This window comes from Podarcis cretensis, assembly GCF_951804945.1.
Source record: "Podarcis cretensis genome assembly, chromosome: 11".
Taxonomy (NCBI): domain Eukaryota; kingdom Metazoa; phylum Chordata; class Lepidosauria; order Squamata; family Lacertidae; genus Podarcis; species Podarcis cretensis.
The window spans coordinates 44,183,846-44,205,325 of record NC_137180.1 but is presented as its reverse complement, the minus strand read 5'-3'; the positions used below and the strand labels follow the sequence as shown (position 1 = coordinate 44,205,325).

The window sequence follows — 21,480 nt, the reverse complement described above, 5'->3', positions numbered from 1 at the left end:
GCGGCACGGCAGCAGCGGGAGGCCCCATTAGCTAAAGTGGTACCTCAGGTTAAGAACAGTTTCAAGTTAAGAACGGACCTCTGGAGCGAATTAAGTTCTTAACCCGAGGTACCACTGTATGTACTTTTAAAATGTATCAAGGCAACCCCTTTTCAGATAATTTCTAAGCTGAATTGCCACTTTATTAGCAGGCAGATGTAAATATTAAAAAGGTTTCAAAACAAATTGAATGTAATTAAATTTGGGGGCAGAGGATATATATATGTATGTATGTATGTATGTATGTGTTTCTAAGTTCTTTTTACTTCAGAAGGCTAGACCAAGCCATTAGCACTCTGAAAAGTCTTGAACACTCACAATTCCCTGTTGTCATTTTCACTTACTCATTTCAAGGTTTCCATTGTTTGGCTTTGTGCAGGCTTGTCCCCATTTCCATGGTTACCGTGTTGAAATGCAGACAGGACACAAGCTGCATTCCGATCAGAGTTCTACATGCTGCTCCATGCCAGCAGCATATGCTTCTGTTGTTTTGGGGCATATTGTTTAAGGGCCCATGTATGCAGAGCAGTCAACATTTCCGTGTTTAATCCTTAAATCATTGTTAGCCACTGAAAGAGAGAGGGTTGTAGCCGGTGTTTCGCTGGCAGAAAGCCCACGTAACTGATCTTCCCCTTCCCATCCTCCCCACTGCAGCCTCCTGCATCTTTCCCTCCAAGCAAGTCTCACAAGAGAGCTAGGGGAACCTGCCTAAACATTGTGGGCCAGGTCTTCTGCAGCTGCACTGGGAGAAGAGACTTGCTCTAAATCAGGCATGTCCAACTTAGTTTGCAGGTGGGCCATTGAGATACAGTACTGCAAATGAGCTGCTGGCAACAGTTTTACTTTTTACATACAAGATTTCCCCTGGAAGGCAGGAATGGGGGAATGTAGACAGGCATTTTCATGCCAGTGATGTGGTGTAGATGCTGAACAAAACATATATGCATAGAAAGTGTCAATGTGTTACTACAGTGGTACCTCAGGTTAAGTACTTAATTCGTTCCGGAGGTCCGTACTTAACCTGAAACTGTTCTTAACCTGAAGCACCACTTTAGCTAATGGGGCCTCCTGCTGCTGCCGTGCCGCCGGAGCCCGATTTCTGTTCTCATCCTGAAGCAAAGTTCTTAACCTGAACTACTATTTCTGGGTTAGCGGAGTCTTTAACTTGAAGCGTATGTAACCTGAAGCGTATGTAACCTGAGGTACCATTGTATTAGTATACAAGTACGTTTACAAGCTCCCAGTACATTTCCGAGCACAATTCAAAGTGTTGGTGCTGACCTTTAAATCCCTAAACAGCCTTGGTCCAGTATACCTGAAGGAGCGTCTCCACGCCGAGGGCCTTCTGGTGGTTCCCTCACTACAAAAAGCCAAGTTACAGGGAACCAGGCAGAGGGCCTTCTCAGTAGTGGCACCCACCCTGTGGAACGCCCTCCTACCAGATGTCAAAGAGAAAAATAACTACCAAACTTTTAGAAGACATCTGAAGGCATCCCTGTTTAGGGAAGCGTTTAATGTTTAATAGGTTATTGTGTTTTAGTGTTCTGTTGGAAGCCACCCAGAGTGGCTGGGGAAACCCAGCCAGATGGGCGGGATATAAATAATAATAAATTATTATTATTATTATTATTATTATTATTATTATTATTACAAAGCCCTTAACAACCCTAGAACTAGTTTACCTGTGAGATGTGTGCTTTCTCAACTGCTTCAATCTGAGGAACTGGCACTGTTGCAGGTGTAACATAATACCCATTCTGCATTTCAAAGAAATTGATATTTTAATGTGACTTTAAAACTCCCTGCTTATTGATATCAGACAGGTGCCTTCATTGTACTGTTTTTGGTGCTTGCCAAAACTGTATTTGTTTAGATAAGCCTACGCAGATATCTAGAAAGTGGATGCATTTTTAGTTTATTGCTGGTTTTATTTTATTTTATATTCTAAATAGTTTTTTTAATCGTTCTTACCAATAATTTTATTGTTTTATGCTTTTTGTAAACTGCTTTGAAGGTTGTTGCTTTTTTTTTTTTTACAATCAAGTGATATATAAATTTAATGGAATAAATAAAAGCACCAACCTCACAATAAGCACCCATTTAGATGCACTAGGAAGTTGATCAGAAGGTAACATCATTTTAGCCTCTGCACTGTTGCAGATTGTGTGAGATTGTCTGGAGGGAAGCAAGAGCAGGCATGTAAAAAAGCCAATTTGCTGGTTTCTTGTGATGACTAAGATCAGGCAAGGGAACATAGGTGTAGTGGGGGGTGAGGAAGTGTGGTTACTTCTTTTCATTGTACTGTTATCTGTGGTCTTTTGGCTTTTGTAGACATACACGCAAGGTTATACATAGTTATCTCAGTACCCCCTCCCTTTAATTCATTCTCCAAATGAGAAAAATCTTTTTGATAAATACTTTTACCTATCCTGTAGAAGAAGCATTCTAGATAAAACATTGCACATGGATGTATTTCCTCTGGTTTGGGGATGAGGAAACACGTTCTGATGCATTTGGTAAGAGCTTCAAGAAGCATCACCATTTAAAGGAGATAGCCTGAAGGAAGCAAGTTTGTGATGGCTGCGACTATAAGTACTCATATTATTATTATTATTTATCTACAAGAAACACATTGCCTTTTTGTGTGGTTGCACTACTATTTTTGGAGCTGGCAGCAAAGCCAGCCTTACCAGGATATTTTATGTGTTTTGTTTTGTTACCTGTAATACCTGTATTTTCTTCCTCGTTTTCTGAAGGTTGGCTTGGGGTTTAAGGCTGGATTAGAGGCAATCCAATACTTCAAAATCCTTAAAGGTTTACCTAAAAGTATTTTAGGCAAACAATGTACAGAAATGTTTTTTTCTCTGCTGGTTTCAGTATGATGAAACACATTTCCTTTACTTCCTTTTGAGGGCAATGCTTCATAATTTCATGAGGTGCAGCATGAGGTTGCAACCCAAAGGGAACATCAGCAAATTATTACTATTACTATTATTATTACCCCGCCCATCTGGCTGGGTTTCCCCAGCCACTCTGGGCGGCTTTCAACAGAACATTAAAAGCAGAATAAAACTTCAAACATTAAAAATCACTTCTCTCTCCTCCCCCTGCCCACTTCCAAGTGCATACATGTTCAGACTTCTTTGGACCCAACCATTTGTATGGCGGTGACCATTTTGCACATGTCCAGTGCAAAATACATGGGTATTTTGGGGCCCGGAAGGGAGTAGAACTGGGGCAGAATGGGGGCAGGGCATGGGCTCCACCAGTGCATGGTTGCTGCCTATACTGTGACGTTATTGAGTAGTATTAATCATTTTGATGAATGATTTCTGATTTCTGACATTTTCTGACATTTTGAATTACTACGACTTTATTGAATTGTAGCAATCATTTTGATGAATTTGTTGTTTTCTTTATTTATGCTATTGTGTTATAGTAGTTGCAATGTTTGTTTTTAATGGTATTGTGATTATTGTGAGCGTCTTTGTTGGAAAATTGGAATGCAAATATAAATATTAAATCAAATCATATTTATATGCTTACTATTTTTAAATAAAGGTGTTGGGCTCTCCTTTGCTGGAACTGTTATTTATTCGTCTATAACATTTATATCCTACCTTTTCACAACCACTCAGTAAACCTTATGGCCAGGTGGGGATTTGAACTCTGGTCTCCCAGTCCAACTCTTAATAGCTATGCAGGAGGAGGGTACGTGGTCAGGGATTCTGTAGTTGTGAGATTCCTGCACGGAGCTGCTTTATCATTCTGTGATTCTAAGTTATTTTTCTGGCACAATATTAGAAAGTTGCACATAAAGTCAATTAACTTTTGCTGTTATCCAGCAAAACAATGCCTTACTGTATTCTGACAACTGCCATTCAACAGTAGGAAATAGGAAATAAGCAGCTGGTGTTACTAACAGGTGTGTACAGGGTACAAAGTACAGGAAGGTAAGATGGGAAGGTTGAGGAGAGAAGGATATGTAAATTCTATTGAGAGAAATGTAAGTGTCACAGTACTAGCAAAAAAATCCTAGCTTGTAGATTTGTATAGTATTATTCCTTGCTTGAAATTCAGATGTTCAGTGTCTTGGCACTCTATAAATGTAAATTTAAAAAGAAGAAGGCCTTATTTGTTTAGAGGCTAAAAATAAGTATGAAGCAAACTTAGCTTGCTCTTTTTTTTAGTACAGATATTAAATATGATTTCCTGTGCATTGCAATTTAATTCAAAAGTACAAAGCAGTAAAAAGATCCTAGAACAAGATATACCCACATTCTGTTTGCATCACATTTTTGTGCACATTCAGCAAACCTACAGAGTTATAAATAATTTCTAGCAAACAGTTCACTTCTGCACCAGTACTGTTATTGATCAATTTACTTAGGAAGGCAACCGCTGTCACGATGTTTCACTTCCTTTGTTTGGGTTCAGGTCATAAACAAAATCTTGCTAAACTGATTAAGAATGAGGACAGCTCTTCACCTCCGGTTGGTTTTTATAAAGACTAGTTTTCAAGTTATGATTTAGGAGCACTCTCTCAAACCATTTCCAGCATGATGAATTGCAGGCAGACTCTCATAATAATCCATACAAAGCTCTAATTCAGAGGAGAGCTCATCTAACTTCAATGATTTAAATTTTATAATTTTATAATTTTTATTGTGCTAGCCAAAGGCCATGGCAACATCCAAAGAATGAAAAAAAGGAGTCACTACATATGCAGTAGAACCATGATGAAATCCACCAAAAATTTCTTGTTATGCAGAGTAAAAAATATTTTTCAAACAAAATGTGCAAATTAGTTCTCAGAGTCCCCTTTGCAATTGACCGCTAACCCATTCAGTTCTTTCTTCCTAAACTTCCTAGCTGCCAAGGCATAGAGAGCCACCTTATAAGTCACAGATAATAATAATAATAATAATAATAATAATAATAATAATAATAATAATAATTATTTATTATTTGTACCCCGCCCATCTGGCTGGGTTTCCCCAGCCACTCTGGGCGGCTTCCATAAAAACAAAAAATACACTAAAATATCACAGATTAAAAACTTCCCTGAACAGGGCTGCCTTAAGATGTCTTCTGAATGTCAGGTAGTTATTTATCGCTTTGACATCTGATGGGAGGGCGTTCCACAGGGCAGGCGCCACTACCGAGAAGGCCCTCTGCCTGGTTCCCTGTAGCTTTGCTTCTCGCAATGAGGGAACCGCCAGAAGGCCCTCGGCGCTGGACCTCAGTGTCCAGGTAGAACGATGGGGGTGGAGACGCTCTTTCAGGTATACTGGGCCAAGGCCGTTTAGGGCTTTAAAGGCCAACACCAGCACTTTGAATTGTGCTCAGAAACGTACTGGGAGCCAATGTAGGTCTTTCAAGACCAGTGTTATGTGGTCTCGGCGGCCGCCCCCAGTCACCAGTCTAGCTGCCGCATTCTGGATTAGTTGTAATTTCCGAGTCACCTTCAAAGGTAGCCCCACGTAGAGCGCATTGCAGTAGTCCAAGCGGGAGATAACTAGAGCATGCACCACTCTGGCGAGACAGTCCGCGGGCAGGTAGGGTCTCAGCCTGCGTACCAGGTGGAGTTGGTAGACAGCTGTCCTGGATACAGAATTGACCTGCGCCTCCATGGACAACTGTGAGTCCAAAATGACTCCCAGGCTGCGCACCTGGTCCTTCAGGGGCACAGTTACCCTATTCAGGACCAGGGAGTCCTCCACACCAGCCCTCCCCCTGTCCCCCAAAAACAGTACTTCTGTCTTGTCAGGATTCAACCTCAATCCATTAGCCGCCATCCATCCTCCAACCGCCTCCAGGCACTCACACAGGACCTTCACCGCCTTCACTGGTTCTGATTTGAGAGGTAGAGTTGGGTATCATCTGCATATTGATGGACACCCAGTCCAAACCCCCTGATGATCTCTCTCAGCGGCTTCATATAGATGTTAAAAAGCATGGGGGAGAGGACGGAACCCTGAGGCACCCCACAAGTGAGGGCCCAGGGGTCTGAACACTCACCCCCCACCACCACTTTCTGAACACGGCCCAGGAGGAAGGAGCGAAACCACTGTATAACAGTGCCCCCAGCTCCCAGCCCCTCTAGACGGTCCAGAAGGATGTTATGGTCGATTGTATCAAAGGCCGCTGAGAGATCCAGCAGAACTAGGAAACAACTCTTACCTTTGTCCCTAGCTCGCCGGAGATCATCAACCAGCGCGACCAAGGCAGTTTCAGTCCCATGATGAGGCCTGAATCCCAATTGGAAGGGATCCAAATGGTCCGCATCCTCCAGGCATGCCTGGAGTTGTTCAGCAACCACGCGCTCAATCACCTTGCCCAAGAAAGGAAGATTTGAGACTGGGCGATAGTTGGCCATACTGGCCGGGTCTAAAGATGGTTTTTTAAGAAGCGGTTTAATGACCGCCTCTTTCAGCGGATCTGGGAATGTTCCCTCACAGAGGGAAGCATTCACCACCCCGCAGAGCCCATCGCCCAGCCCTTCCCGGCTTGCTTTTATTAGCCAGGATGGGCAAGGATCCAGGAGACAGGTGGTTGGTTTCACGCGTCCAAGCAGCCTGTCCACATCCTCGGGGGTAATGGATTGAAATTGATTCCATGCAGCTTGACCAGACAGAGCTCTAGCACTCTCCCGCCCCAGCCCTGCTCCCATCAGTATCACTCAGCTGCCATTTCACCCTCTCTGCCCTGGTTATATTTGTTTCCTTCATGAAAAGGGGTTTTATGAATTGGTTTCTTGGGTCTGTATAAAGTGTACATTGTAGTAAGTAATGGGAAATGTCCTCTACACATGGTTGCCCACACAGACAGAGTCTCTCTTCATAAGGTATTCTGTTGTATCACCCATCTAGAACCACTGAGGGCATAGATAGAAAGCGTACTTCTGTGAAGGTGACTCTTAATGAGGCAGACGGAAGATTTGTCAAATATCTGGCTTGAAAGTTCATCATTTTAATAAGTGGAAACCATGGTGAACACTTAGAAGAAGTAATAATAATAATAATAATAATAATAATAATAATAATAATAATAATAAAAAATCTATTTCTGCTTCAGTCATATAAAGGTAGTCCATTAAATGCCTCTTCCCCATGTTCAGGGACACCTGGAGCTCTTGTAGGTAATATTGGGTCAAGAAGCATTGGATACCAACCTTCCAGTGTTGGGTCTGATCCAGTTCTTTGTGGCACGAGGTGGGAAATCTCTCACCTGAAAAGGATCTAGGTCCTTTCACATAATTTAAGCACAGATAGTTGATTCTAGCCTGTATTGTTGTCACAAACGTCAATGAATTTAGAATGGGTCTGTGTGCACTGGTGACTGCTCTGATGACAACAGCTTCTTATTTGTTTGTGCACTTGCAGCAATGTGCTATACAGTATACAGGAATGATACGGCTAACAGATTGAGGTTGAATCCTGACAAGACAGAAGTACTGTTTTGGGGGGACAGGGTGTGGGTGGGTGCGGGTGGGTGTGGGTGTGGGGGACTCCCTGGTCCTGAATGGGGTAACTGTGCCCCTGAAGGACCAGGTACGCAGCCTGGGAGTCATTTTGGACTCACAGCTGTCCATAGAGGCACAGGTTAATTCTGTGTCCAGGGCAGCTGTCTACCAGCTCCATCTGGTACTCAGGCAGAGACCCTACCTGCCCACAGACTGTCTCACCAGAGTGGTGCATGCTCTAGTTATCTCCTGCTTGGACTACTGCAATGTGTTCTATGTGGGGCTACCTTTGAAGGTGACCCAGAAACTGCAATTAATCCAGAATGCAGCAGCTAGACTGGTGACTGGGAGTGGACGCCGGGACCATATAACACTGGTCCTCAGAGATCTGCATCGGCTCCCAGTACATTTCCGAGCACAATTCAAAGCATTGGTGCTGACCTTTAAAGCCCTAAACGGCCTCGGTCCTGTATACCTGAAGGAGCGTCTCCACCCCCATCATTCAGCTTGGACACTGAGATCTAGTGCCTTCTGGCAGTTCCCTCATTGCAAGAAGTGAGGTTACAGGGAACCAGACAGAAGGCCTTTTTGGTAGTGGCGCCCACCCTGTGAAACGCCCTCCCAGATGTCATGGAAATAAGCAACTATCCTATTTTTAAAAGACATCTGAAGGCAGCCTTGTTTAGGCAAGTTTTTAATATTTAATGCTGTATTATTTTTAATACTCGATTGGGAGCCGTCCAGAGTGGCTGGGCAAACTCAGCCAAATGGGCAGGGTATAAATAATAAATTTATATTATTATTATTATTATTATTATTATTATTATTATTATTATTATTTATGGAGGTAAGCAAGGTAGAAAAAGTCAGGTGCTGACAAGTGGTGGGGATGGAACAGGGTTAAGTCAGGAAATCATGGTGGAGTCATTAACAAGGTGGCAGGTGGCTCAGGAAAGCTGTTTACTTGCTTAGTTTCATTTATGAATTGCTTCCAATAAAACATCCCAAAGCAATTTAACTATAATAACAATCACAGTAAAAACAATTTCAGGTCTCGTACAGATACAGACTAGCATTAAAATCTTCATTCTAAAGGCTTATTGCAAATAGAAGGCCCTAAATAGGCACCAAATAGATAACTGAGATGGTGACTGTTAGATGTGTGAACTTTTTAAGTGTTTAAAGTGATGGGTGATATGAACGTTCTTTCTGTGATCTCTAATGGATGCTTCGCACATAAAAGACATAGCTGTTGTAGTCAGATGCGTGTATGAACTTGACCTTAGCTGGTTGTAACTAAAGATAGCTATAAATTCAGCTTTCAAATTCAGCGTTTGCTAAGCAAGGGTCCATGCTCATTGAATGCTTGAAACATAGTGGGCTTGAAAGGGGGGGGAAGCCATTACTAGTTGATAAATATAAAGGACATGAATATATTTTTAACTGTGTTCTGATGGGAAACTGGTCTATAATTTTATAAAAATATGCTAAGCTGTAGCCCCCAAACCTCACTTACAAACAAGAATACATCTTAAAAATCAGCTGAAAGTATACCATTTGTTGATGATAGCAGGCAAACATTGGAGCTTCACAGAGTACTACCAACCCAAGACTGTAAAAAAGAGTTTACATCTTCAGTCCCAACTGTCAACACAGCATAGCCTTGACTTGCCTAGGAATGCCAAACACCATTGTGTTGTCCAGGAAGCTCTTATATCTAAGCAGTTTGTGTCCTCATTTTAAAAAGTCCCCAGTTCCCACAACAAATCTGAGTGTTTCGTTCTTGGAAACACTAGTTGCTTCATCAGATCTCCCTGTTTTCATTTTATTTTCATGAGGTCTTCCTTGGCCACTGGGCGCAGCTTGAACCAATCAACATATAAACTGTGGGTGCCATGTGCATATACTACGCATCTTAATAAGGGTCACCACTCTTAAAAGAAACAAACAATTCTTCTCTGATCAGCTGCCCTTGTGTTATATTGAGAAAGGAAAACAGTGCCTGGCCTTCAGGGCTTTCAGTGTGAGCTGTACAATTCCCCACAGGAGCCCAGTGGTTATTTTCCAAGAGCTGCTCATTGACCAACCCCTTGTATCTGAAACGTCAGTAAAAGATTTGTAAGTGGTTGTGACTATTTCAAGGAGGAGTGTTTGGAAAATGACTGCATTATTATGTCTCCTGCTGTCCTCCTACACAATTCCAGTCCAGCAGTTAATGAGACAGGAAGTGGGGTTGTGGGGTTTTTTTTTGGTGGTTTATCTTTAGATGACAAATTATTTCACTCCGTAGCAATTTTGTACGAGCCCATATATAGATATGCTTAGTGTTATTACTGTATTACTTCCTGTGGGCAATAAAAGTTTACATGCTCCAGCTTTGTTGAATTTGCTGCCCGTGGGCTGGGTTCAACGTCACTCTGTGAAGAAAGGTCTGTCTGCACAAGCATTGCCAGGTTGCTGGAAGGAATTGCCTTTCTTCCCTTTCCCCTTCCCCCTACAAGCTGTTCTGGGAGTTCTCCTGATCCCCTCCCCTCGAGTGAATTCTGGGAGAAAGACCCATTGCATGAGCACAAGCCCCTGCGGCTTTGTTTGGTGAATCCCACCCTATATCAGGAGTTCCATAGAATAGATGGTATTCAATGCTAGTCCCACTCAAAGTAGGCCCACTGAAGTTAATGAAATTGGCTAAGAGGTTCCATAATTTCAATGGGTCTACTTTGAGTAGGACTTAGATGACTACAGCCTCATAATTATGGGCTGAACTCAACTGACTGTTACTCAAAGTAGATTCATTAAGATTGCAGGCCATGTCCAACTTTAGACCCATTGATTTCAGTGGGACTACTCTGAGTAAAAGCTAGTGGACTATAACCCTGTTAAATAGTCTCAGAGACTTCGTTTAGCAGAGAAAATGATAGCCTGGAGGGTGTAGCATTTATTGTTAGCCTGGAGTGTTTACATTCTGATCCTTAAAAAGCATACTGTGTGCAAAGTGCATTCTGCTGTTATAACTAAGGTGGAATCTACACACATATTAAAAGAACACTCTGAAAATGCTTTAAAAAAAACATTTTGAAAAATATGTTGAATTTGGGATAGCTGATTGTTGCCATTTAGTGTCACATTTGTATATTGGCATTGTGGGTTAAACCACAGAGCCTAGAACTTGCTGATCAGAAGGTTGGCGGTTCGAATCCCTGTGACAGGGTGAGCTCCTGTTGCTCGGTCCCTGCTCCTGCCAACCTAGCAGTTTGAAAGCACGTCAAAGTGCAAGTAGATAAATAGGTACCGCTCTGGCGGGAAGGTAAACGGCGTTTCCGTGCGCTGCTCTGGTTCGCCAGAAGCGGCTTAGTCATGCTGGCCACATGACCTGGAAGCTGTATGCAGGCTCCCTCGGCCAATAAAGTGAGGTGAGTGCCGAAACCCCAGAGTCAGTCACAACTGGACCTAATGGTCAGGGGTCCCTTTACCTTTACTTTTAACTGAGTCCTAATTCTGCATACTGTTGAAGACACCTCTTATCTTGCTTTGTTACTTGCTGTTTCTCATTTATGTAATACCTTCTTAATACCTTTTACATATTGCTAGTTCTGGGCACCACATTTTAAGAAGGACATTGACAAACTGGAGCTTGCCCAGAGGAGGCAACTAGGATGCTGAGTGGTGCATTCTAGTCCCCATAGGGTCTGAGGAACAGTTGAAACTGCTGTATTGACAGGACAATACAAACCCAAGATCTATTGGGATAAGGAAGTTAGGATCTGGTCAATCTTAAGACAGCCAATTCCCAGTGCAGCTGAGCTATGCCAGCATAAGCCCAACATCTTGGCTCAGCTGGAGCTACACAGATGCAACACCCTTGTCCCTGGAGAGCAGGGACTCAGCCAACTGATCTGTGATTGGATGACTTTATGCTAGTGTAAAATGGGTAGTGGAGGCAGGACCATGCAAGGGGGATGGAGTTAACTCTATTCAGCTTGATCACATGAGAAGAGGAAATTACTGTAATGTCTTCATATATCTGGAGGGCACACAGAAGGCGGAACAGACTTCTTCTATGTTTCTCCAGAGGTCAGGACTAGAACCAGTGGGAGGAAATGGAAAGGAAGCCACTTTCAGATTAACATTAGGACAGACTTCCTAACAGGAAGAGCAGTTTGACTGCCTTGGGAGGCAAGCTCATCTTTGTTGGAGATACTTAAGCAGTGGCTGGACAATTGTATTTCAAGGATGCTATACACCCATCCTTCACTTACAGATTCAGCATTGAGCAGGGATCAGCTCTAACATTTTAAGATCCTATGTATGCAAAACCATCCCTTGAGGCAGAGTGCTGTCACTTCCTTTTTTTCACATGAGGAATTGAAGCCAGTGTCTTTGACCATGCCCACCCACTTACAGAGGTTGTTTTCAGGAGTGCAGAAGCTATTTATTCAGAAGTATATCAAACTGAAATAATGAGAGTGACTTATGTTTATAGCCTAGGTAGGCCAGAATGATTCATATGGGTGAAACAAATCATACTGTTTTTCCATTCCTTCGACATTGGTGATCTCTGCTGCTTCCAGTACACTGGCATGAGTCCCCTGAAGAACTACCACCAGACAGGCTATCCTAATCCAGTGCATCACAGCTCCCTGTGTCCCTGCTCCACTCATACACTTTCCATAAGCTTCATTTTATGGGACCTATGGGACCGCCTCTCCTTGTATGCCCCATGGAGGACCTTAAGGTCCATAAATAGCAACACCCTAGAGGTCCCGGGCCCTATGCAAGTCAGATTAGCCTCAACCAGAGCCAGGGCCTTTTCAACACTGGCTCCAGCCTGGTGGAACGCTCTGTCTCAGGATATCAGGGCCCTGCAGGATCTGATTTCTTTCCGCAGGGCCTGTAAGACAGAGGTGTTCCGCCTGGCCTTTGGCTTGGAATCAACTTGATCCCCTTCCCCTCTATCCTTTTTCCTTTCTCCTTCTGTGATAGAACTCCTACTTGGGGACTTCCCTGGCTTTTTTCTGGCCCGCGTAGGACCAGTCTGGATAGTTAGCCTTGGTGAAGACTTGACGTTTTCATCCCCAAAAAAGTTTTTGATTTGAGTTTCTACTGAAATGAGGCTGCATTTTAATGTTGTATTTTAATCTTGTTTTTTTAAGTTGTATTTCAATCAATTGTTTTTATACCTGGTGTTAGCCGCCCTGAGCCTGATCTTGGCTGGGGAGGGTGGGGTATAAATAAAATTTATTATTATTATTTTCAGGGCTAGGGTTTTTATTTTTCAGAACAATAAAAAAAATTGCTCCAGCTGCTTTATTCAGCCCCAATACCATTTGTGGGAATACACTAATGTGCCATGCCCTGTTTGTGGGTTCCCCACGGGCATCTGGTTGGCCGTCTGATAGGAACAGAATGTTGGACTAGATAAGCCTTTGGTCTGATCCAACGAGGCTCTTCCTGTGTTCTTGCTGGTGCCTTTCCCAGTGCAGTTGTGGAAATGAGATATATACCCGCAGTTCTGTTTTTCTAGGAAAAAGAGGTGCCGGAACTCACCATGACTGAGGCCTTGCTCTCTTGTAATGGCACTCACCTGAGTGGTGCCAGAACTGAGTTCCGGTGGGGGAAAAAAGCCCTGTATACCCACATGCTGAGCAGAACTGGCATGAAGAACCAGGAGTATGTTGGCTTATTTTCTTAATTGTTCTATTATGGTCATATAAATTACTCTTCCTCTCAATAGGATTCTTTGAAAACCGCTGTGAAGCATACAACGTTGGGCTCCAAGGAGCAAGAGTATTTTCTGGCCCCTCGAGTGAACAATTCGGATATACAGTCCAACAGCTTTTAAATCCAGAAGGCAAATGGTAAGCATTTCCTGTTCTTCATTCATAGTGCAGGGAGAAAAGCAGAGGGCAACTATATTAGAAACACAGGAAGGTGCCTTATACCGAATCAGACCCAGCAGCCCATCTAGTTCACTATTGTCTACACTGACAATTTCTGGTGGTTGTCTGGGGATCAAACTTGGGAACTTCTGCAAATCGGTTGGTTATGTAGGGGATGATGTAATCTTTCAGGATACCTCAAAGATAGCTGCCCCAGTGAGCAGTTGAGCTCAGGCCCAGGGGTTAAGTATGGCTTCTTTCTCTGAAGGCTCTTCCCAGGCTAGCTCATCTTGCTAGCTCATCTTGCCTTCCTGGAATGTGTCCTTGAACTATGCTGATGCCTCTTGCTTGCCTGAATAGAGGGAAGCGTGTGGACATAGGTGTGTGTGGAAATTCTACTTCTGTATGGTGGAAATAAGACATACTGGACAAAGGCATGTAATGCTCCATCTAATTTTGCCTCTGGCCATGCCAGGACTGGCTTGCAGGCCCTGAAGCATTGTCCATGAGGGACAGTCCCTTGGATTGTAAAATAATGTTTCCCACCCTTGTGCTAAGGCAAACTACCATTGGATACAACCCCTAGTAATGCTAATCTGACCTTTTCGTGCTAATATTTTACCACATAAGAACAACATATTGGAAACAGGGTTTTTCAGAACTAGAACTGTTGAATTTAAAAGTATATGCTAAACTTTTTAGGTGTTGGTTTTTTGCTTGTTCAGTGAGTGTTTCCTGATTGGGCCACTCTGGCAATAGAAATTTAACTGGTGCTTCTAAATTGCATCACCTTGGCTTGTTGATTAATTTCTTTGTCAACTTTCTTTTAAACAATGCAAGGAAAAGAGAAAGGAGTGCCAACATCTGCAGATTGCAAAGGATTCAAAATTGACTTTGTGCTGCACCCTTTTCTGATTCGGAGCTATGTCATAATTTGGCTCCTACAAGTAACTCATTGTACTTTCATCTTCTCCCTCCCACAGTCTGCTGTATGTTTGCAGTTGCGTCTGTTTAGTTGTTGACTTCCTAAAATCCAGACCCATTAAAAGAATATTTAGTGGAATGATGCTTAGAAAGGTGACTAATAGTACTCCACAGTATTATTGTACATTTAGTCATAGCATTGTGTAAGGTAGGACAGGAAGTTCATAGAATAGCAGAATCAGAGTATAACGTAAACAGCAAGCAAGCCAAATTATATGAGAATGGGGAACCAGTGACCCTCCAGGTATTGCTGAAATGCAGCCCCCAACGTCTCAGACCATTGGCTATGCTGTCTGTCAGTGATGGGCATTGAGAAGCCAACAACATCTGAAGGCCATAGGTTCCCCAAAGGGACCCCTGACCATTAGGTCCAGTCATGACCAAATCTGGGGTTGCGGCGCTCATCTCACTTTATTGGCCGAGGGAGCCGGCGTACAGCTTCCGGGTCATGTGGCCAGCATGAGTAAGCCGCTTCTGCCGAACCAGAGCAGTGCACGGAAACGCCATTTACTTTCCCACCAGAGTGGGACCTATTTATCTACTTCCACTTTGACATGCTTTCGAACTGCTATGTTGGCAGGAGCAGGGACTGAGTAACGGGAGCTCACCCCGTCGCGGGGTTTCGAACCGCCGACCCTCTGATCAGCAAGTCCTAGGCTCTGTGGTTTAACCCACAGCGCCACCCGCATCCCTATAATCTCACCGCGTCTGAGATTAACTGCACTTAATTATCTGTATAGATATGGAAACTAAGATAGATGTTTCCATATTCTTTTGAGATCTCTCTCTCTCTCTGCTTTTTAAAATTGTCATGTTGTTTTTAAAAATCAAGTTGACTTTCAAGCTATTTTATGTTCTTCTGTTCTGGATTTTAAAAAGCTTCACAAACTGGAAATCATTTTAATCAACAGGGTTATGATTTGGTGTACTGCTATATAAAAATACCCTTTCAAAGCTCACTCTTCTGAGTGACCATGTGGTGTAGGGAGAGAACTTTTTTGGTGGTAGTGGGTGGGGGGGAGTTTTCTGGGTGTTAACTTGGAAATAGTCACAGTGACAGATTTTCCAAGTTTCCACGACTGGAAAAGTAAGTAACCTTTACTTACTACTGACATAGCAAAGATTTTACCCTTCTTTGCAGAGAGGAAGGTGTGCAATTATATTGTCACTAATGCCTACTCACAAGGGTCTCAAACCCTTGGTGACTTAGGGACTCTCCCTGCATGTGAAGACAGGCTCTAGTGCATTGAGTGGACGAGATCATTAGTGGGTCCAATGATCAAGAAGGCAGTTTCTGCATGTGCTGTAGAGGGAAGTAAGGGGCAGATGGGGCTCATCAACCTGGAAAGGTAGCACACCTAGGAGAAGGAAAACTCCGATCCTAAACCTCCACAGCCTTGGTGGATATCTTCAGAAGAAAAAGCTAAGGAGTAAGCTACACAAATTGGGAGTAGAGTCCCTAAGACAGTTGAATGGTGCCTTGTACACTCCTTCCTGCAACTCTTGCAGCCCAACTGGTGCCAAATGTATTGCTCTACTTTCCTTTGGACCACATCAGCGAGGCTGAGAGTCAGGTCTTGTCATCTAGGGAGCCCAGGACCGCCATAAACACTGCCCAGGCTTCTGCCCCAGAGAGATCACTCTGGTGCTGTTAACACAGTGGTTTGACTTCACCCATGGAGGCGCACTCCATTGTCTCTTGAGGTGGATGGATGCCAACAAGAATGCCTACTGTCTAGTTGACGCAAGTCACTCACACACGTGAAAATGAGGTAGTAAAATTGGCTAGATGTTACCATGTAAAAAATGAATTGGCCAGAAGGAACGCAAAATTATAAATACATTTCTGCCTTATGATGAATACTCAGTATGTTGCATGACAGATGTTATGGACTACAGTTCCCATGATTCCTGACCATTGGCTGTGCTGTTGGGAATTGTGGCCCACAGCATCTGGCGTGCAGCATGTTGACTACCCTTGTTTTACAGAGACCAAAGAAATAATTATAAAGATAATTATTGTAGTAACCTTGAGCTCCTACTTTCAATTACTGTTTTTAGAGTGGAGTCTTTCAACTGAAATGACCATACAGTTTGTAAAGATATGTCTGTTTTCCAGGTTGCTTGTTGGTTCACCCTGGAGTGGATATCCAGGAAACAGAATGGGCGATGTGTATAAGTGCGATGTTAATCAACCGGGAACCCAATGTTCAAAGATGAACTTGCAGAGTAAGTTCTAAATTCAGCAAATAAATCAAAGAATAAATTGTATATCCTGCTTTTCTTCCCATGGACCTCAGCATACGTCATCATCATCTTGATTATTGTACTTCTTCTTATTTCTTATCCACCCAAATTTGGTTATAGCATATAAAAACACAATGCACCACCCATAATTGCTAAACAGGGATGGCTCTGCTGTCATCTCTACGTATAGTGGTGCCCCGCAAGACGAATGCCTCGCAAGACGAAAAACCCACTAGACGAAAGGGTTTTCCGTTTTTCGAGGCGCTTCGCAAGACGAATTTCCCTATGGGCTTGCTCTGCAAGACGAAAACGTCTTGCGAGTCTTGCGAGTTTTTTTCCCTCCCCCCCTTTTTCTAAGCCGCTAATAGCCGCTAAGCCGCTAATAGCGCTAAGCCGCTAAGTGGGATGCTTCGCAAGATGAAAAAACCACTAGGCGAAGAGACTCGTGGAACGGATTATTTTCATCTTGCGAGGCACAACTGTATATGTAGGCTCAGTTCTATTTAGAGACTGAAAACCTACATTTTGTTTTGTGAAAGATCTGTACATAGTATGTATGGTCATATATTTTGGCTGCTGAGTGCAGGAATAAACTTTGAGCACATCATCACAACTGCCGGGGGGGGGGGTTTGCCAACTCGAATTTCTGCACATGGCAGAAATCTATGACAATTTGCCACAAGTTGGGAAGAAATGCACATGGACTGTGTGATAGAATTAGAGTCCCTAGAAAAGAAGTGAGGAACATTTATTTGAGCTTGTGTTGTGCTCAGTAGCTCAGTGTGTTTAATGCAAACCAGGGCATGGTTTGAGGGCACATGATGCAGCTAATCAGGATTGAGTCTGGTTGGGAGATTCCCTGGGAACATCATGTTTGCTATCTTGAGTCCTATGATGGAAGAATTGTGGGATCTAATGACTGTACTAAATAAATAAAATATGTAACATTCTGTTACTAAAAATAAAGCTTTTTACATGATTTATGTATCAAATGATAGTCAGAACAGTAAGGTCCTAAGTTGCTCCCTGTGCTGAGTTTCTGGGGGGAAGCAACTTCATGAATGGAGGATACTTGCCACAACCAATTTTTGAGAGCCAGTGTGGTGTAGTGGTTAAGAGCGTTAGACTCGTAATCTGGTGCACCGGATTTGATTCCCTGCTCCTCCACATGCAGTTGCTGTGTGACCTTGGGCTAGTCACACCTCTTTGAAGTCTCTCGGCCCCACTCACCTCACAGAGTGTTTCTTGTGGGGGAGGAACGGAAAGGAGATTGTTAGCCGCTTTGAGACTCCTTCGGGTAGTGATAAAGCGGGATATCAAATCCAAACTCTTCTTCTTCTTCTTCTTCTTCTTTTTCTAGTAGTTCACAGATGATGCTTATTAAGAGAGCACACATGTATTGTTGTAGGGGATTATATGGGACATAGGTAAGAGATATACAGGGTTCTGGCTGCTTACATTGAAAATGGTAGTTTGAATTTTTCTTGATTGTGTGTATTGTTGTATTGTGTCTTTTTAGCTTTTGCAAGTGTTCCAAATGCTACTGAGATAAAGAAGTATATGAATCTAGGATTAACCCTAGTAAGAAACTCAATAAGCGGAGGATTTTTGGTAAGTGCTGCAGATGCAATATAAAATATAGCCTGTTTGGCAGTCAGTGGTGAAACTATAACCTTTTTTAGCTTTTCTTGGGTCCCTTCTTCAGTGCAGTTCATCCAAATGAGTTAAGATATAAATTGCAGTGATAAATGGGTTTGCTTATACGTACATAAAACGTCAATCCTGGTCCGACTACTCTGGCTTTAATTAGTTTCTGGGCTCAGTTCAAAGTGCTGGTTTTTATCTATAAAGCCTTAAATGGCTCAGGACTGCCTCTCCGCTTGTAAACTGACCCAGAGCCTACAATCATCATCTGAAGCCCTTCTTTGTGTGCCTCCTCCGTGTGAGGCCCAGAGGGTGGCAACATGAGAACGGGCCTTTTCTTCGGTGGCCCCCAACTTTTGAAATGCTCTCCCCAGGGAGGCTCGCCTGGCGCCCTCACTACATACCTTCAGGCACCAGGCAAAAACATTCCTCTTCTCCCAGGCCTTTGCCTAATTATGGCCTTTTAAACTGTAGGGGAGGGTATTGTTTTTGTATGCTACTATGTTGTGCATTTCTGTGTTTTTATATTGTTTCCTTTGGAGGAAGGACGGTATAGAAATTCAATAAATAAAATAAATAAATAATAAATAACATTTCCCTCTAATTTAATGTTTTTTATTGTCTTCTAGTCAGTTCCAGACAAAGACTGGAATTTGATTGTTGTTGTTTTCCTGCTTCTGTAGGTGTTGTTTCATTAGCTCATTGTTTTCATATTGTAGCATTGCAAGCAGCTGGTATTTTATTTTACATACTTTTGTATGTTTCATTGCATTCATGTAAGTTGCCTTGAGATCCTTGGAGTGTAAAGCAATAAATAAAGAAATTCTGCTGCTCCAGAGAAGCGGACGCGGAGCAGTGGTTCCAAACTACAAGAAAGAAGATTCCACCTAAACATTAGGAAGAACTTCCTGACCGTAAGAGCTGTTCGACAGTGGAATTTGCTGCCAAGGAGTGTGGTGGAGTCTCCTTCTTTGGAGGTCTTTAAGCAGAGGCTTGACAACCATATGTCAGGAGTGCTCTGATGGTGTTTCCTGCTTGGCAGGGGGTTGGACTCAATGGCCCTTGTGGTCTCTTCCAACTCTATGATTCTATGATTCTATGACCTAGTCTAAAATTCCATATATCTTGTAGTGGACGAAGTGATAAATAATAATTGCTCCTCTTAGTGCTTTGCTGCTTTTCAGAAGGATCATCAAATTGCAAGGTACTTATCTAACATTTCCTACCCACAGTCGAGAAAAGCTTTCATGGAATTAAGATTTCAACAGATGCTGTCTGCTTATTTGGATGGCAGATATAATCATGAAGAATGCAGCTGTTTAGGCTGGTAACTGGGACAACCTGATGGGACCATTTGCCACCAGTCCTGAAAACGCATTGGCTACCAATGAGCTACTGGACTCAATTCAATTCAATTTCTTCTTGGAATTTCAGTTTATTGTTTCTGGTGGTTTTCTGACTGGGATCAAGCCTTGCAAAGCCAATTGCCCTTAGATAAGAGAAAATAATTGCAGCTAAATACTTGGAGTTATTTTTGGCAGGGAAGAATTTGAGTGAAACCTCTTTTTCCATCATCTAGAGTCTAGACTTTAAAATGGGATTCATTCTTTGTTGTGCATATTGCACTATATAATGCTGACGCACAAAATTTACAAACATTCAAAGTTGTGATCACTTTCAGAAGCATTCCCTGTGCTTGTTGATAATGAAGTCTGAAATTATATTCCGAGAAACCTTTTAGTGCATGTTATTTGCATAGTCTTGAGAAGCATATTCAGTATGTTGAGCTTGCATGCTGCAGATGCAACAAAAACAAGTCCCTTATGACTTGTTTGCATTATGCACAATGTTTCTTATGCTATAGAGACCAGTCTAAAGCTGCTCTAACATTTGTGGGAATTGTTGTTGTTTTTTTAAAGCAGATGTACCAAAGACTTATGCATATTGCAATACAAATACTTAAAATATTGAACATGAATACACAATGGGAATGGGCTAATGTGCTGATGATATAGGAAATCAAGACAAGGCTGTAATTTTATCTGTGGCGTGGATGAAAAATAGCCATTTAAATAAAAGTTTTGCAGGAGGCATACTATGAAGGCTCTGTGTTCCAAAATTCCTATCACTGCTATGTGCCAACTCCATGTGCCTATTCAGCAGAAATCATCCGGAAAGCAAGGCACTCCAACACACCATTGCTGTGCACATATCTGAACCAGCAGACCTTTACATTGCAATCCAATACCCATTTATTCAGAAGGAAGGCCCATTAAATCCAATGGGACTTCCTGCCACGTAAGCAAGTATAGGATTTCAGCTATAAACGTAATTACAGTATACTGCCTACCCTTTCCATACTGTTGTTGCCTCTGCTTTTTAAGTATCATTATTTTAAAAAACAAGTTATTTGATCTATAACATTGCAACTGAAATACAATAGAACTGCAGTCCAGAATCTGAAGCAGCTTTCATCGCCATGCCTCATGGAAGGGTTGCCTCTATTTCATCTCGCAGCCAATGCAATAAATAACTACAACATTATTGTGCTATTTATTGTGCTCCAGATATTTTAAAAGAGGCCTGGGGAACCTGCGGCCTTCCAGGTGTTGCTAGACTACAACTCCCATAATCCCTGACCATTGGGCATGCTAGCTGGGGTGGACAGGAGTTGGGGTCCAGTAAGTTCTGGAAGGACACAACTGCCCCATCCCTGTGTTAAAACAACAAAAGACCTTAAGGACACGGTCCTAAATATGCTTAAAAGAGGGTGACCCCCCCCCCGGGAACTCAGTGGAACTTACTTCGAGGAACAATACCACAGGATTACACTGTTGCAATGCAGTCCTATACAGTGGTACCTCGGGTTACAAACACCTCAGGTTACAAACTTCGCTAACCTGGAAGTAGTATCTTGGGTTACAAACTTTACCCCAGGATGAGAATGGAAATCGCACGGCGGCAGCGGGAGGCCCCATTAGTGAAAGCACGCCTCGGGTTAAGAACGGTTTCGGGTTAAGAATGGACCTCCGGAACAAATTGAGTTTGTAACCCGAGGTACCACTGTAAATCAACATACCCTCAGATTATTGAGGATTCTTCTCACGTTTTGCCTCCACCATCTGTTCCCTTCCATTATGGTCCTAGTGCCCTTCAATGCTCAGCCCACCATGATGCACCAAAGCCCACTTCCACAGGCATTCACATTTGCTTTATAAGTCCAAT

At 42.8% G+C, this 21,480-nt stretch overlaps 1 protein-coding gene across 1 annotated transcript in view; it reads left to right on the top strand.

Moving 5' to 3' along the window:
- Positions 1 to 21,480, top strand: part of ITGA2 (integrin subunit alpha 2) — a 66,150-nt gene that overhangs the window by 8,059 nt on the left and 36,611 nt on the right. The window contains exons 2-4 of the mRNA XM_079994693.1: positions 13,236 to 13,359; positions 16,484 to 16,593; positions 18,131 to 18,222. Of these exons, the coding sequence (XP_079850819.1) occupies positions 13,236 to 13,359; positions 16,484 to 16,593; positions 18,131 to 18,222 (326 nt within the window). The remainder of the gene's footprint in view (positions 1 to 13,235; positions 13,360 to 16,483; positions 16,594 to 18,130; positions 18,223 to 21,480) is intronic.